At 40.9% G+C, this 16909-nt stretch overlaps 1 protein-coding gene across 1 annotated transcript in view; it reads right to left on the reverse strand.

The window, feature by feature from the left end:
- Nucleotides 1–16909, reverse strand: part of LOC120566952 (voltage-dependent T-type calcium channel subunit alpha-1I-like) — a 345248-nt gene that overhangs the window by 100197 nt on the left and 228142 nt on the right. The window contains 6 exon segments of the mRNA XM_039813684.1: nt 3188–3288; nt 4242–4577; nt 4580–4736; nt 4997–5067; nt 11795–11961; nt 14931–15012. Of these exon segments, the coding sequence (XP_039669618.1) occupies nt 3188–3288; nt 4242–4577; nt 4580–4736; nt 4997–5067; nt 11795–11961; nt 14931–15012 (914 nt within the window).

A 16909-nucleotide genomic window follows, 5' to 3' on the forward strand; every position in this document is an offset into this window, starting at 1 on the left:
GATCTGGAAACTTCTCCTTATGAGGTCTTAAGGAGCAAGGTTACCTCCCCTTTCCCTTTTTTGCCCGCCCAGAGAATTTGGCCCACCCATGAGAGAGACATCATCGCTTTCTCCTCCTCAATAGCTACAGACACAGAAATGGCACATCCTAAGGAAAGCTCATTGTGGGACTGGCTCTAGTGGCTGTAATTCTGCACCAAGGCTGAATTTCGGGAAAGCGACTTCAGATCCAATATTAGGGGACCACTAAGGTCTATATAAAAGAGACTTCAGATACAGTATTAGGGGACCACTAAGGTCTATATAAAAGAGACTTCAGATACAGTATTAGGGGACCACTAAGGTCTATATAAAAGAGACTTCAGATACAGTATTAGGGGACCACTAAGGTCTATATAAAAGAGACTTCAGATACAGTATTAGGGGACCACTAAGGTCTATATAAAAGAGACTTCAGATACAGTATTAGGGGACCACTAAGGTCTATATAAAAGAGACTTCAGATACAGTATTAGGGGACCACTAAGGTCTATATAAAAGCATCCAAAGAGCACCATGTCATGGGACCTTTAAGAAACCCCAAAAACACATGGTCTTATTGGTGAAAGGAAATACTGTTTACTGTTGACATCTGATATTTTAGCAGTATTACATTTGTTCAAAACCAAGTATGATTTAATGAACCATGAGTACACGTTGGGAGTACAAGCAACAGAAACAGAATTTTTCGAGACTAATCTTTTTAGTTTTGTCTCCGGTATAAATCTACCTCTTCAACTGAACAGGATGAGAAGGTAAAACTCTGTTGTCAACTTGTAGTTAAGAAGTGTGAATATAAAATGCAAAGATTTTTTTTTTTTTAATGGAGAAAAACATGTTAATTTGACTTTTCTCTAAATGATTTTTTGTGAAATGTTAGAAGTTTTCATTTCTCCTCGCTTCCAACAATTATTCTAATTAAACAATCTGGGTTTCCTTTTGAAAGATTTTAAAGGGAAACTTATTGTAAGGTGGGACAGCTCACGAGGAATCAGCTACTGTTTGCATCATGTGATGAGAACCACTGTCTCTCTCAGTCTGAATAGATTTTCATATCCTTAGAAACTCTCACACACCTCATCTGCAGCTATAAAGTGAACATAATGTACTGATCCTGAGAGAGAATCAATGTGCTAATCTGACTGCTTTTTCCTCCAGACCTGGCAACCCTGTCCCTTTATCCATCGATTCAGATCTGGCAACAACCGTCCCCTGATATTGAGCAGGAGCAGCGGCATCGCTGGTGTAGGCACTTCCCATCCCACCCGAGACGCAACTTCTGTTGTTGGCTGGTTTCTCCTTTTGTTTGTTTGTCTGCTTTAATTCTGCTTAGGTACACTTGTTAAAGCAAAAACACACACACACACACACACAGTACACTGAGGTATAAAGAAGGCATAGACGCACATATGCTCACACACTCCCACATGCACATATGCAAAGTCATCCACAAACACGCAAAACGACACTAGCAAAGATATGGCCTAATGCTAGTACACAAGCCGCCAACACATGCAGCCCTTGCTTGACAGATGGCCCCTGCCAGGATGCCAAAACACAGCCCTGGGGCCTGGCTTCCCTTAAGTGGCTATCAGCACGCAGGGAATCGGGTGAGTGAGCGAGTGGATGACTGAGTGATTTTTCATTTATGTTGCTTTCAGGGGCCTTCTCTTTTCTACCAGCAATGCATTGGAGGCTGGAAGAAAACCTAATAACACAGACAAACACAGACAAACACAGATGAACACACACACACACACACACACACACACACACACACACAACTTGGAGCCCAGAGTCAATAACACTGTCTAGGGAAAAAAAGAAATGGTTTGGAGGAAACACGCAGAGACATCACTTTAACAAGCCATTTGCGAAACCAGAAGACAGCGGTTTTCTCTGTGTGAACAGACAAATGGTGTGACTAAGCTGCTCGCTGTTCTTCTACTTTATCAGGACAGAGCTGGTAATGTTTGCTAAAATTTGCTTTCAGTGCCATTGGTCTTGCTTGTAGACTCATCTTTGTGCACTTTAAGTTTCTCTGCGCTTTAGTGCTGAGCAAACAGGCTCGGTAGAACCACTTTGCCAAAGCAAACTCTCCCAAGTACTGACACAGAGATGCTTCCCACTTTGTTTTCTTACTGAAAGGTTAGCTTTTGTTCAACCTTTCTTTTTGGTTCAGATCAATTCCCACTGACCAAGGTTTTAAATAAAGGTCAAAGGGTTTTATATGTCACTTTTTCATTGGTATACTTTCCATGAGGTTGGAGATTTTGGAGTGGAGAATCAAATCAGTCCATGTCATTTACTGTATGAGTGCACAGAAGGCATCAGCACTTCTATATCTATCAGTTTAGAAACAATGAATGTCCGTTACATGCAAGCCATTGCCAAATGAGTTGCTACTAAGCTATTTAAAGGTCCAATGTGTAGGGATTTCTCCCATCTAGCGTTGAGATCATATATCGCAATCAACTCTCTCGCACAACGCAGTTCAAAGTACGTATTACAGCTAAGGTAGCCTTAACGTTTCAAAAAGCTGGTCTCTTGCTCCTTTTTCTTTTTCTGGGCGAAGAAGAAGACTCCTGTTCCTGAAATTTGGATTTTGAATACGTGTGGTCCTCCATGTTTCCTTCTTCAAACTTGCCGGGGGCCGGGAAGCTACGATACCCATTAGCAGCACCTGTGAGTTTATCATGTGACAGCGAAAACGCAAAAGGCGGAGCAGTATGTCCTGTATGTCCCTTAAGGCCATTTTACAGTTGTCGCTCAAATCGACGGCGCAGGGTCCGGCGTGAGCGCGCGAACCCTCTGCGTCTACCCGGACCCTATGCACAAACTATGCACTAGCTTTAACACACAAACACTCAACTAACCTGCTTCATCAGGCTTTCGTTGGTGTGGTTTGATTAGATTGTGGTTCGATTGGCAGTAGTCTTACCTAGCTAATTTTTATAAGCTAATAAGTTTTACGTATTACCCAAGACCACAGACCTAGAACAGTTAAACTCTAAGGAAGGACATGCTCTTTCGTTTTTAGTGCTGATTTTCTGTTCATTTGACTGATGTTTATTCGAGGGAGGGGTTAGATATGAGTTGTTTAGTGTCTGAAGGTTTATAACTAAAGATACCACAGTTGTCCACTCACTTGTTCTGAGGGGAGAACAAGTAGACGGACCACTCCTCTCTAGATTCACACCATTCTGGCTTGTACACCTCCATCATCTTCTGGATACGGAAACACAAATTCTGGAGGAGAGAGGAGAGAAAAGGGAATAGAGAAGGAAAAATAAGGGGGGTAATGGTTGGGTTAAAAGATCAAACTAGCAGTAATCTTTCATCAGTAATACATATCATCAAATTGCCAATGTTGTGGTTAGGTTACTGTTGCCTGAGCCAGGTTTTCTTCGAGATTTCTGCCTGTTAAAAGGATGTTTTCCTCGCTGCCGCCAGACTAAGTGCTCTTTGGGGAATTGTTGGGTCACTGTAAATTATAGAGTGTAGTCTAGACCTACTATATCTATAAAGTGTCCTGAGACACCTGTTATGATTGTACACTATAAATAAAATTGTATTGTTTTAGCTCATTGTTCTTAGTATTATATAATAATATATTATTAGACTTTTTGTTTCTAAAAGTCACATAGATTAACACCCACAGCTACAGTATGTAAACTCTTTATCATTTTTTTTATAATAATACAAAAAATAATAACTTTATATTATCCCCATGCTATCCATTAGATTTCTGGCACTCTTGGAAATGTCATAACGTGACTGCAAAGTAACTGCAGAGGTTAGACAAACCAATACTGCTGCCTCATTTGTACACTAACAATGTTTTGTTTTTCAGTATTAGGCATGTCTGCAAACTAGTGAAGGGTTCCCTACTCATCCCTTGCTAGCAGCCTCCCTGAGTGGGCCAAAGCTAAAGCTCCTTTCTCATTTTGACACATAAACAACAACAATAAAAAGATACACAACTGCCATTATAACGTCCCTCCCAAAACTAAAGTATCTAGTTTAGCAGCCCATTTTAGCGTTAAGACAATCCAGTGGAAAACGTACCATCTTAAGCGGTGATGATTATACATTTTGCTTGTGACTTTAAGGGCATTTCTTTATTCTTCTTTATTAAATAGTCCTGGTAAATAAAGAAAGAACCACTGATAACCAATGTACAGTAGATCCGTGCCACTCACATAATCTGTCTCTTCATCGAGGTCTGTTCTGTCCTTGCGTGCATTGACTTGAGGGAAAACCTCAGACATCAGCTGAGTGTGGGGACCCGGTGCCTTGCCGTTACAATCCCGGTGGTCCACTCCGAAACCACTACCAGTGCCCGACCCCCCAGTGATGGATCCCCCTACCCCAGACCCACTCCTCCTCCCGGGGTCTGGCTGAACAGGGGGCAGGCCCGGCGGGGGGCCGCCTGCCCGAAGCAGCTCCGGGAGCTCCAGGGAAAGAGCCCGTCGATCCCTCCTCGCAGCGAAATGTCTGGACAGAAACAGTGGGGGTGGGGGTGGATGATGAGGGGGTAGATTAGGAAGTGGGGTGGGTGGGAGAGAAGGGACTCCTGCTCGGCAGCACAAGTGTAGGAGTAGGGTGAGCGGGTGCCGTGCACACGGAGGCTGCCTCCTACCAGAGGAGCCCCACCGAACCCGTAGCTCCTCCGGCCCAGACTGTTAGAGCTCGACCTGCAGAGCAGACACAGATCAAACGTACAGTTATGAAATAGAAAATATGTAATACTCATGAACAATTTTCAACACGTAGCAATAAAGAGGTAATCAATACTTTCTGCATATTAAGAGTTTAGTCATGAAGCTAATAGGAGCATTAAACAACAGGAAAGATTTGATGTTTCCATGTAGGTAATTAAGGCTTAATGAAGGTATTAAGAATTCATAAAGGCAATAGCTGAAATCAATAGCTGAAAGTAAATCTGACTGTCTACCTGCGGCTCCATGCCGACTGCGGAAGCAAAGGGCGCCCCCAGTTGTGGTAGTTGGAACTGCGAGCATGACGCTAGAATAGACACACAAATATCATCAGAGTGCATCCAGTAAAACCAAATCTCTCCAGGCACCAACGACCCAAACCCATCACCATGTTCCCAGATCTCAGCAATGAACTTGGTCAGTACAAAGTAATCATAACCAATAGAAAGGATGTCAAACCTACAAAAACTAAATTGGAATAATTAGCACTGTCCTTGATGAATAAATCAAATAAAGTGAAACTTGCAAAGACGTTGTGCAACTGTAATTTAAATTCATTCATAATACTATCTTCAAAATGTGACAGTCTCTCTTGTAACAGGCTGTGTAGTTGCAGTGAAGGAACCACGAAATCATTCATATTACTTGCATCTATTTTTATCATACTTTTCCATGGTGGTAATTTGATGCATAATGGTCTAAATCCACGAAGTTCCACTTCCGGGATTGCTCTCGTTCTGCCGAAAAATTCCGCCGCGTGTCACAGATGTCCGTTTTCAGATGTCCGTTACCTTCCGCTTTCTTTGTGTTGTAATTTTAATCTCTGGCTGATTTCTGAGGACTATGGTTAACTGCTCCTCAGATCTCTGCAGGATAAATCCAGACAGCTAGCTAGACTATCTGTCCAATCTGAGTTTTCTGTTGCACGACTAAAACGACTTTTGAACGGGCACATGTTCCACCAAAACAAGTTCCTTCCAGAGGCTATTTTGCAGCGGCACCGTGGCTCCGCTCGGCGCTTAGCACCGCCCAAGACGACTGTGATTGGTTTAAATAAATGCCAATAAACGAGAGCACATTTTACTCCCATCCTGGATTGCTTTGTGGACTAGCCAGACCCTCCTCTGCAGCACTGTGGTGGAAGGTCTGGCAATGACTAGATGCATTTCAATGCATTAGTTAATAAAAACAAAAATTGGGGAGTAGCTCACTCTTAGAAATGACTGCTTGTCTTTAAACTCCTAAAAAGTGAATTCTCCTTAATTTGCTCTTAAAGGGGCAATAAGCGATGCTGCGCAAAGATAGTTGATCTTTGAACTCAACTGCCAAACAAATACAACACCCCCCCTCCCCCTTCAGAAGCTCAGCCCCCCAGATTTACGGACAGATAACTACTGGCTGGCCGGCACATTCCCATGCTGCCTCCCTGCTCCACCCCCCACCATCAAATGACGCCACCTGTTGCAGATTGGCTGGAATAGTGTTTTGTGGCTCGTGCACTCCTTTCTGTTTGTTTTCCATTTAAACAGCCAGGGCTCTGTATCAACTCCGCCTTTTTTTTCAGCACACACAGAGAGAATAGAAAGCTAGGTCACCACAAGGAGATATTTCCTAAATTTGACAAAAAGTGTATTGGATTAACATCACTTACTATACCTTTAAGCAAGCATCTCCTACCTTCTCCAGTGGAGTGGATTAGTGGCGGCCAGTAAAAGAATGGATGAACAGGGCAGGGACCAGTATGTGAATATTTAGGCATGGGGATATGTGGAAAAGAGCATGCCCGCTACCATAGGTCAATCATGAATTAATAAATACATAAGCAAATGACCGAACAAATGCAATATAAACTGTTTTTACAAATGAGATTGCAGTGCACTCAGCAGGCTGTCATCAACCCCTGAGTGCCACTTAGGGGAACATAACCTGTTCTGTTTGTTTCCGCATGTCTAATCCTCTCAGCATGATAGACCTAATTACGTGTTTTACCCTTGGAAACGTACATGTTGCCAAGTCAAAGCCTGAGCTAAAGCCATATACCGGTGAATCTATGCATCTGTCTCCATAGAAACTGTAGTGAAGCTTGCACGCTAGCTGTTAAGTAACACTCCTAGTCAACAGCGAACTGCACTGCGGATCTCTCCAGAGGAACATTTAGTGTGTATTGGTGTGTATTACTGTCAAGGCAATTTGTTCCACACTATACGGCATAAACCACAGACAAAGGCTGGTACTAATGTCCTGGATATTATGTAGTCAGACAAACATACTGTAACAATTACAACTTTGTACTTATAAAAAATGGAATGGAATGCCAACGCCTATCTCAAATAAAAACAGTTAATCTCCAGATATACCGTACTCCTCTGCACCAATGCAATGCGTTACTGTTGTCCAGTCAGAGAAAATGTCATATTGTGTTATACGCTCTATTGATTTCAGGTACAATTTTGCTGACGCTGAACTAACTCTAACTACTGCACTTAAACCACCGATTAAAGACAAGTGAAGGGATTGAAGGGAGCATGTTGCCATCCTGACCCTGTTTCTCTATTTTTTAAACAACATTCCTTGAACCGATAAACCCTTTTAATTTCACTTCTGTTAAGCTTAAAAATGTTATACTTTTTAGGTCACCAAATATACTGTGTATATATTGTAAGTGGCAAAAAAATTAAAGAATATCCTTTGAGTTGAACAATATAACTCTGGATGATGTTTTTATATAATCATGACTTGTGTTTGTGACTTTTTCATTCAAATTTATAGAGTTAAACAGATCTTTGACTCCACTGCGTACTCCCCCCACCCTCACCCCCCGATTATTTATGTATCATCACCAAGATTTCATCAGACACATTGCCAAACGCCCCTAACAAAGCAGCACACTGATGTAATTGATTAGGCTGCAACACAACATAGCAATACATCATTTGCGCCGAGTTTCATGTGAGTCCAATCAACAGTGTGTGATAAAGTGTGTGAGACAGTGAATCAAACAAACCACCCAACAAAAAGATGGAGCTGATTCATAGCTCAAAGTGTGATTTTATCGAAGAGGACCAAACACAATCAGAGCTGCTGATAAAACTGAAAACAAACAACTTTCTTGACTGCTTATTATTTCTGTACTTTTTTCTCAGAGTGATGTAACTGGTGCCTTCTGATAACAATTAACTTGGAGCGCTGTGAGAAAGGAAGGAGAAAATTCACAGTGAAGGGGATCTTCCACGCCCACAGTGTTTAACATTATAACCTCCGAGGTAAGATAGTTGCTAAACTACAGCTTATCACTGCTCTAGTGTTCTCTCTGCTCCGATTCTCCCTCTCTGCTTCTCCCTGTCGTTCTTTTTCTCTCTACTCCTCTCACTTTCTCTGTGATCAAACAGAAGAGCGGGACAGTCCATTAATACAAGTTGCCATGGCAACTGGATGCTGAGCCAAACCTTGTAGAACCTTGACTCAGTTTCTCTCTCCCCAGGTTTTGGTTCAGCAGGCACAATGCTGTGTTTTTAGAATCTGCATTATATGCAGATGTTTTTATGTCGACTGCAGGGTGCAACAATTACCTGATTAAAATAAAGAAGACCAGGCTAGCTGTACAGCAGCTGCAATAACAGGAGAAAACATGGTAGAATAAAAGTGTCCCTTGCAAGTTTCTCTTTTTAGAAACTTTCTTCTATGCCGCCACAATTTCATGTGTGGGAACAAAGTAGTTTGTACTGGTTTGGCAACAACTGTTAATTTTGTCTTCCACTAATCTGCCAAATTTCCCTTTCTGAATTTGGTCGAGGCAAATGCCCTCTAATAACACTAATACTTGCTGCAATTTTTTTTATATTTTTTATTTCATTACATACCATTTTTATGTATATATTCCAGTGTGTCTATGTGCTAGATAACGCATTATCACGAACGGGTACGTATGATATCGTACGGAAATGCATGCACACCAAAACGTATGATATTCTACGAAATTAGGAGACCGCTGGCTGGTCGCGTGACGCTTGCGTTGCTAGTTGTTTAAGCCGCTACAGAGCTTCGTGACGCCGGCTACTGACCTCCGTTGTATCAGCGGTATTTGGTGGTTCAGTTACCCGAAAATAGGTGACTTTGAGCCAGGTACAAAGCACCGCGAGCTGCCGGTCGTTTCAGCACCAAAACGACCAGTTAAGATTAGGAAAAAGATTGTGGTTTGGAATAAAAAACACTCCTAAGGAACAAGCGTTTCCTAGGTGAAAGACTTTAGTTTTCCATGGTTAGCAAACTCCGCTCTCTGGCTTGAAAGTCCTGTATGTTAACGTCCTGTATGTTAACGTTACTTTTCTGAATGATCAATGTGTTTTCCCCCCAATACAGGCAGTAATTAGTTATTTTCTATTATTTTTTAAGTTTTATTAGCGATACATGCTAGTGCTAATGGTGGGTGTGATCAAAAGCAAATAGAAAGCTTTCAAGTCTCAGATTTCAGTCAACCATGGCAGCCAATTTTGAAAGAAAATCAATTTCACAAAATCCACGTTTTTTTGTTTGTCTTTGATATTTCGGCAAAAACACCTTCTGATTTTAATGAAAATCCTGCTTTGACCTTCTTTCACATTACACAGCATAAAATAAAATAAATAAACCTTCGCTATAAGGGATTATCCATCCCAAATCAGTTTAGTCTAATAGATTTTCATACACTACTCAAATAAAGTAAGCACTAACACTTTGTGGAAAGGAAGAAAACTATGTTATCTCTCTTTAATTCTAAACATTTTGATTTGGTTTGTAAAGGTAAAATGGTTGGAAAAAGGTTGGGTGTGATTCAACGTAGTATATCATTTGTCTTGAACAGGCTGTCATCAAAATGGTCCTTTCACTTGATGTTGACTGTTATGTTAGGGTGACCAAACGTCCTCTTTTGCCCGGACATGTCCACTTTTTACATACTGTCCGGGGCGTCCGGGGGAGTTTTATAAATTCATGAAAATGTCCGGTTTTCAATGTTTTTCATGGGACCATTAAGCGTGTACTTAAATTGACTGGCGCTTTGCACCCAATACTACGGTACTTTGTTGTGTGACGTAATTCCCGAAAGGCTGCTTTTTGGGCGGCTCTGCGATGCGCACATACACAGGGACCAGAGCAGACAGCGGAGCAGCATTACACACAAAATGCCGAAGCGTTTCCTGCTAAATATTTCCCACCGTGGTCAGAAAACACAGGGGAGACACTTTGTTTCTCTCACTGTGACTCTAGAGTCGTACTCGCTCGCCGTCACTACTCATGAAGATAATCACCGTCACTCTCTCACTTCTCCCTCGCTCTGTTATATCACGCACTCCCCACACACACACACGCGGGCTCGACGCACACACCAGAGCACATGTATAAACATCAGTCCACTAAGTAGGCTACGGCAATAGCTCTGCGTGGAGCCTCCGCAGGACCATAAAACAAGACTCACAGTTGAACTACAAAAAAAATGTCCCACGTACCGTCTGGGTCGGGACAGGACAAGTGGCACATATGTTTCAGTGTCTTTATTATTTATCTTATTACATTGAAAAGCAGGGCTCCATACTAACTTTTTGCCTTGGTTGCACTGGTGCGCCTAACTTTTTTTATTTAGGTGCACCAGCACAAAATTTAGGTGCACCCAAATTTTTCCTTGCATCGCCGTTAACGCTGAATGGCGATACACGATATATAGCTCTGTATGTTTTTTACAAAGTGGGCTAAATGTTCAGTTTTAAGTCAAAGTCACTTTTCACAAGCTCTTATTAAAACTTTTGATTGTGATTTAAATAAAATGCAAAGACAGGGTTTCCTTTACCAGTTTAAAAATATACAGCTGCAACACATGTAAATGAAAGTTATCTAAAATAAATAGCCTAGGATATATATATATATAAAAAAAATAATAATATATATATATATATATATATATATATATATATATATATATTTTCTTCGGTTTGACTCCGACCTGTGGCCCTTTACTACATGTCATTCCCCCCACCCCCCCTCTCTCCCCTTTCATGTCTTCAGCTTTCCTATCAAAATAAAGGCCGAAATCTTAAAAAAAAAAAAAAAAAAAAAAAAACGACCGAAAGAGTGCGATGGACTGAAGCATGTGCTACTCAGAGAGTGACGGCTGACTCATTAGCGGCGTTACACCCGTCTTGTGTAGGCTATGAAATGTCTGTATTGTCCCTGCGCTGCATTTTTATGAACTATGATCCAGCAGGCTCCGTCTTACACGCTATTACTCAACGAACTGAAGTTAGTTGCATTTAATAACTTCTAATGTGTTTTTCGCCGTGGCGGCCGCAATAGCAGAGAGTTACCAGCGGAAACACTGGTACTAATACAAGTTTCCCTCTCATACTTAACAATATACAGCTGTGTTAATAACTAAACAACTTAACAATTAAAACTGTAGACAAATGTCAGTAGTTTGGACCGGCGGCGCTGTGTCTCTCCATGTTGCAGGGGAGCCGTGGGAATGGGGGCGGGGCTGCGCGGAGGAGAGATCCAAACACAGCCACGGCTTTACAGAAGGAATGGCTCATGTAACGCAACATTAAACCATATCGATAGAAACGACATCGCTTCGTTCGTGGAGAGGCAGCGGATGCGAGGACATTAGGTGCACCGGTGAGACCTAGGAAAAATCTTAGTCGCACCCTTACAAATTTTGGTCGCATTTGCACTCTAGAGCCCTGAAAAGGTATTAAGAGATATTTTGTTGAAGCTGGATCTTCTAACACAGAAGAGGTCATATTTAGAAAATTATTTCATATTATTTATTTATTTTAAAAGAGAGCTATTCTTTTGTTACAGGTTGTTACAGATTATATTTTATTACAGAAGTTATTTTTGCACAATTGAGGCATAATAAAGCATGTTCATTAACCTCTGAGAAGCCTGTCTGAATTTGTGTTTCGAGGCCGGGCCGAGTGTCCTCTTTTTTGGAAATCAAAATATGGTCACCCTATGTTATGTCTACACATGCACGTCGGTGTAATAATAGTATCAGTATGTACCAGAGAGAGGGAGCGTCTCTCCAGGCTGCTCTTTCCCAGGCTCATCACACTGCTCTTTCCAGACTCAATGGTGAAGCTCCGCCTCTCTGAGGAGTAGGATCCCCTGGGCCCGGAAAGGGCCCCCAGCTCCAGGTGGCCGTTGGGTGTCAGTGTGCAGATCCTTGGGTCTATAGGTAGTTGAACAGAGAAAGCATCAGGTCAAATAGTACTTTGTTGCTTTTTGTGCCATCCATCCAATATATGTTGTTACCCATTTGGTGTCTATCAAAAGTGTACTCCTCACATCATTTGACACTGGTAGATTAGTTTAGATTGACTTTATTGATTGGGAATATTGGGAAATTTCAGTGCTACAGCAGCAAAATATCAGACACACAGCACACATACAGAATATCCAATAAATAGGATAGAATACAAGAACAAATATTCAAAAAATAAAGATAAGAAATACAAAGGAAAGTTGGGAATAAAAATGTACAACTACTTAAAGTTTTTATGAATATGTAAGTAAAACCTGTTTGTGTAAGTTGTACTTAGTGCAGTATTGTGATGTATATTAGTCTTATCTAACACTCAGTGATGAATTGTAAAAAAACGTGATTGCCTGTGGTAGGAATGATTTCTTGTAGCGTTTCTTCATAGGCATAGTCAATCTACAATTTTAGCTCATGCTAAAGGCGGGAGCAAGAAAGTAAATACAGGAAGAAGGTCCTGTGTTCTGGTCTAGTGGTCAAACCAGCTCATTTCATTAAAATTATCAGACATTGTTTCGCAAGAGACATTACTACATCTGCTCTGGTCACCGAGACTTCGCTCTGCTCTGCCGGCGCCTGTCTCCAATTTCAGCGGCAGCTGGTTTGATACGAGTGACGGACGGGAAGCTTGACCGTAGTCTATTTCTGTGATAGAAACACTGCAAGCTGCTACAGTTTTCTGTTCTGCTGCATCGCAGATTGCTATACACACCTGACTACAGGAGACATTAGCTCAGACTTGCAGAGTACATATAGTTTGTGCGGTTCGAGTACGGATCACGTTCTCACCACAAACGAACCGCTCCAGAGTTCGATTGAAAGCATACCGAGACCACCTCACCAAGCAGGTCTCGGTACACTTGTTTGGTCCGCTTTTGGTGCGCACCAGAGCTCGACTGCCACGTTCTCATCTGTCCAAACGAACCGCACCAGCGGGGCAAACAAACTATAGTTCGATTCAACCGAACTAAAGGCTGTCAGTGAGAAAAAGCCCTTAAACTCCGGTGGATTTATGAGGACTATGGTTAACTGCTCCTCAGATCTCTACAGGGTAAATCCAGACAGCTAGCTAGACTATCTGTCCAATCGGAGTTTTCTGTTGCACGGTTAAAACAACTTTTGAACGTACATATGTTCCACCAAAACAAGTTCCTTCCCGAGGCTATTTTGCAGCGGCACTGCAGCTTTTCCCGGTGCTAAGCACCGCTCCAGACGGTTGTGATTGGTTTAAAAAAATGCCAATAAACCAGAGCATGTTTTTCTCCCATCCCAGAATGTTATGTGGACTAGCCAGACCCTCCTTTGCAGCGCTGTGGAGGAAGGTCTGGCAAAGTGAGACTATTGCACCAGTAACACAGTGAGGCTTTTTATTAATAGAGAAAGAAGGACAAATGTCGAGCTTATGGAGGTTTGGATAAAGTCTGAATACATTTGAAATTCACAAACTTTAGAAAGCTTAAGCACAGCTGTTAGACCGGTTATGAGTTTAAAAACACTTTGCATTCTGGTCTTTTAAGGCTCCTGTCAGCGGGAAAATGTGTAGAAATGTGAAGAAAAAAAGCAGTTTCTGAGAAACTAAATTCTTTTTTGTTTTTACTTAATTCTAATTAATTTCTCAAACAATAATAATCCTTGAAAATGGTTGTGATGCCAATGCCAAAACCGCCTGAAGATACCCCTCAATTGGAAATGCACAGAGAAAAAAGTAGAATATGGCCCACATCTTAAGCCAAAAGAGATATAAACAAAGAAAAAATGCGAGAGAGGCAGAGCATGTGCTGGGTGAGTGGACAGACATTGGAACGCCTTGTTGTATTTCCATCTAGATATGGAAACAGACTGCAGGGTTTCATCCACATCTTTTCTCTGCAGCAGTAACCCACTCATACTGTGTAGAAGTGATTCCACCAGTCTCTGAACTCATGTTTAATCCTCTCTGAACTGCATTGTTTACTGGGTCTGTTGAGGAAGGCTGTATGGTTGGAATTGGTCCATTGTGAGCTTTGGATAAAGATAGAGCTCATTTATATTTCACATAAGACTGCTGGCTATTCTCTGACTTTTTAGAAGCTGTTGGCACATAGTTGTGTCTTACTTTTGGTTTTAGGGTTGAGCACATGAAGTGGCCTCACTAGAAAACAAAGACTGTTGGCTTACATTTTAAGATGCAAGCAGATTGTTGGGCATGTTGTTCATTCAACTCTGTGATTTCAATTTTGGTATTAGTGGTGAATCAAACATAACACACAATTTACAGAAACCAGTAGTTCGGTTTAAACATCTTAAAACCACCAATTTAGAGTAATTGGCAGTGCCCTAAAGAAATGATGCTTTTGCAAACTGTGCTTTTAATAATTGTACTTATTAACTTGACATTTGGCAACACCTAAAAGCTGCTTAACACCCTCCATATTTTTCATATGTTTATATTCAATGTCTAACTTTGTCATCCTGATTGTCTATACTGTATTTTTTATTATGCAATTGTACAAACAACCTCTATTGCATGGCTGTACATCCCTCCTCAGTTACCTTAGTTACAGAGGTTGTTGTATGCTGTAAGGATTGTAAGACCCCTTGAGGCAAATTTGTGATATTGGGCTATATAAATATTATTGACTTGACTTTGTTATTAAATGACATTGACAAATGAAAAATTATGAAAACTAACGTTATGATACTGATATTTTCTTATTTCATTTTGGAAATGTTGGCTGTATTTTAGCTTGGCTGACAGGATATATTATGATTTTAAAGACATGTTAGTTGTATTTTGTCTTAACCTACAGCAGATGGGTCAGTTATTTCAACTAATGGATAAATCTCAAATTCAAAACACACTGTAATTATAAGGGTGAGAGGGGAACATGGCCTCAGCTCACCAGACAACTTTATGGAGTCGTGCTTCTCGCTCTCGTCAAAAGGGGAGTGGTCGTCATCCGAATAAGAGCGATTGGCATCACCCTGGAGACAAAAAGGGGGGCGAGGGGCAGACCAAGGAGATAAAGAGAAGAAAGAGACGTGGAATTACACAGGCCTCGTGCTGTGGGAGGCTTTAAAGTGCACTGTAACAGATTTCACAGATTTGGTTTGACTCAAAACCTTTAATCTCCTGTGTGACATCAGTCAAAGCCTCTGCTCTCTCCCACCGCCCATCAAACATTTTTGAGGTTATCAGGGTGGCTCAGATCTGGGTTGTGTGTTAACATTAAATCAGTAAAATCCTCAAACTACTAACACACTACTCCAATAAACCCACAGGTGTGGTTAAATCAAGTGGGATTTCCTCTTTGGCCTTTTCAATGGGAAAATCTGGAGCAAATTGGCTCATTAATCCCTAGTGTGTAGCAGTAGTAGACACAGTGTGGATGAGCTGAAGAAGAGGAGAGAGCCAGAGGGGGAAAGACCTACGTTGAGAGAAGGAGAGTGAGAGAATGAAAGGCAGATGTAACAGAGTTAAAAATGTAGTGTATTGTTATATATGATATATAACAGCCTTGTTTAATAGTTGTGAATGGAGCCACCTTTGGCCATATGGTGTACTGCAGATCTGCTGCGTGTAGTCTCGTGTTACCTCCCTACCCGACAGAGAAGCTGTATACTTTTGATCGGGTAGGTTCAGGGTACAAAGTACGTCACCCAGTATATCAGTTTTCTAAAAGTAAACTGATGTTTAGGTTGATAACTTTGATGTATCTAATGTGTTATATTATTCCCATGTACTGTAACGATCGTACTGCATTTTGACAGAAAGATTGTTAATGCTTCCTTTTGACCGTGAGTTTCTGCATACTAAGGCTAACGTGGCTAGCCGTAAACTCCGCTAGTCACTTCCACACATTGGAAGTAATACTACTCTGTGTTTATCATGTGTGTATGTTTAATCTCAGTATAGTTTCGGTATATATATGAGGGATATTGACATAGTACATGTAGCGCAATGCATTCTTTATATTTTGCTTGTGCAGATGCTGTAAATGTGTACACCAAAGCCTGAAGACAATGTTTTGATTTATTTTCCAAAGGTATGTGCCTCCATAATGTAATTAGGTTTTAATGAAGGGCTGTAACTTTATGCACTTTGGCTGCAGTTATGCCATTCTATATGGGAAGTAAAAAACTTATGATTCAGATATTAATTTTGTATGCATTTTCTATTACTGAAAGAGTAATTAGCAGAGAAGCTGTATACTTTTGATCGGATGCTGTAAATGTGTACACCAAAGCCTGAAGACAATGTGTTGATTTATTTTCCAAAGGAAGAAAAATTCAACATCTGTCCCCCTGATGCTTGACCGTCGTTACACAGACAGACTGTGGAAGGCATTTCAAAAGGATCGATCAAAAGCATTGTGATTTGTGTCAAGTGTTTCCCCTTCCAATTCACATGTTCCATGAATATGCTTTGATCCGTATATGAAAAATCAACGGACTGTTATTTTCCAATCATGCATCTGGGAGTTTGACAGTTGATGGCAGATTGACAGCATAATTTTCCAGTGTTTTCCACTAAGACAGATGGCTTCTGAAATTACACTGTTGTGTTCAATACACCATTATTATGTTTTGACTGCTGATACAGCCTCAGATAAATATCATAATTGTGGCCAATCCTGTAATTATTATTTCTGCAGTATAAACTACAATTTGAAACCTAGGTTGTTTTTGCTCCAATTTTCACCCCTTTACAGTGTCTACAGGCGTATGGCAAAGTCAATACAGCCTATTAAACTTAGGATGCTATATACATGTATTATTACTTTCGTTATATACAGTTTACAGTTTTTGTACAGTTAGGCTACTCAAAAGTAGCACTAATATACATAATCTAAAAAAAATAAAAATTATTCTAAATAAGTGT

The sequence above is a fragment of the Perca fluviatilis genome, chromosome 1 (assembly GCF_010015445.1).
Source record: "Perca fluviatilis chromosome 1, GENO_Pfluv_1.0, whole genome shotgun sequence".
Classification (NCBI taxonomy): domain Eukaryota; kingdom Metazoa; phylum Chordata; class Actinopteri; order Perciformes; family Percidae; genus Perca; species Perca fluviatilis.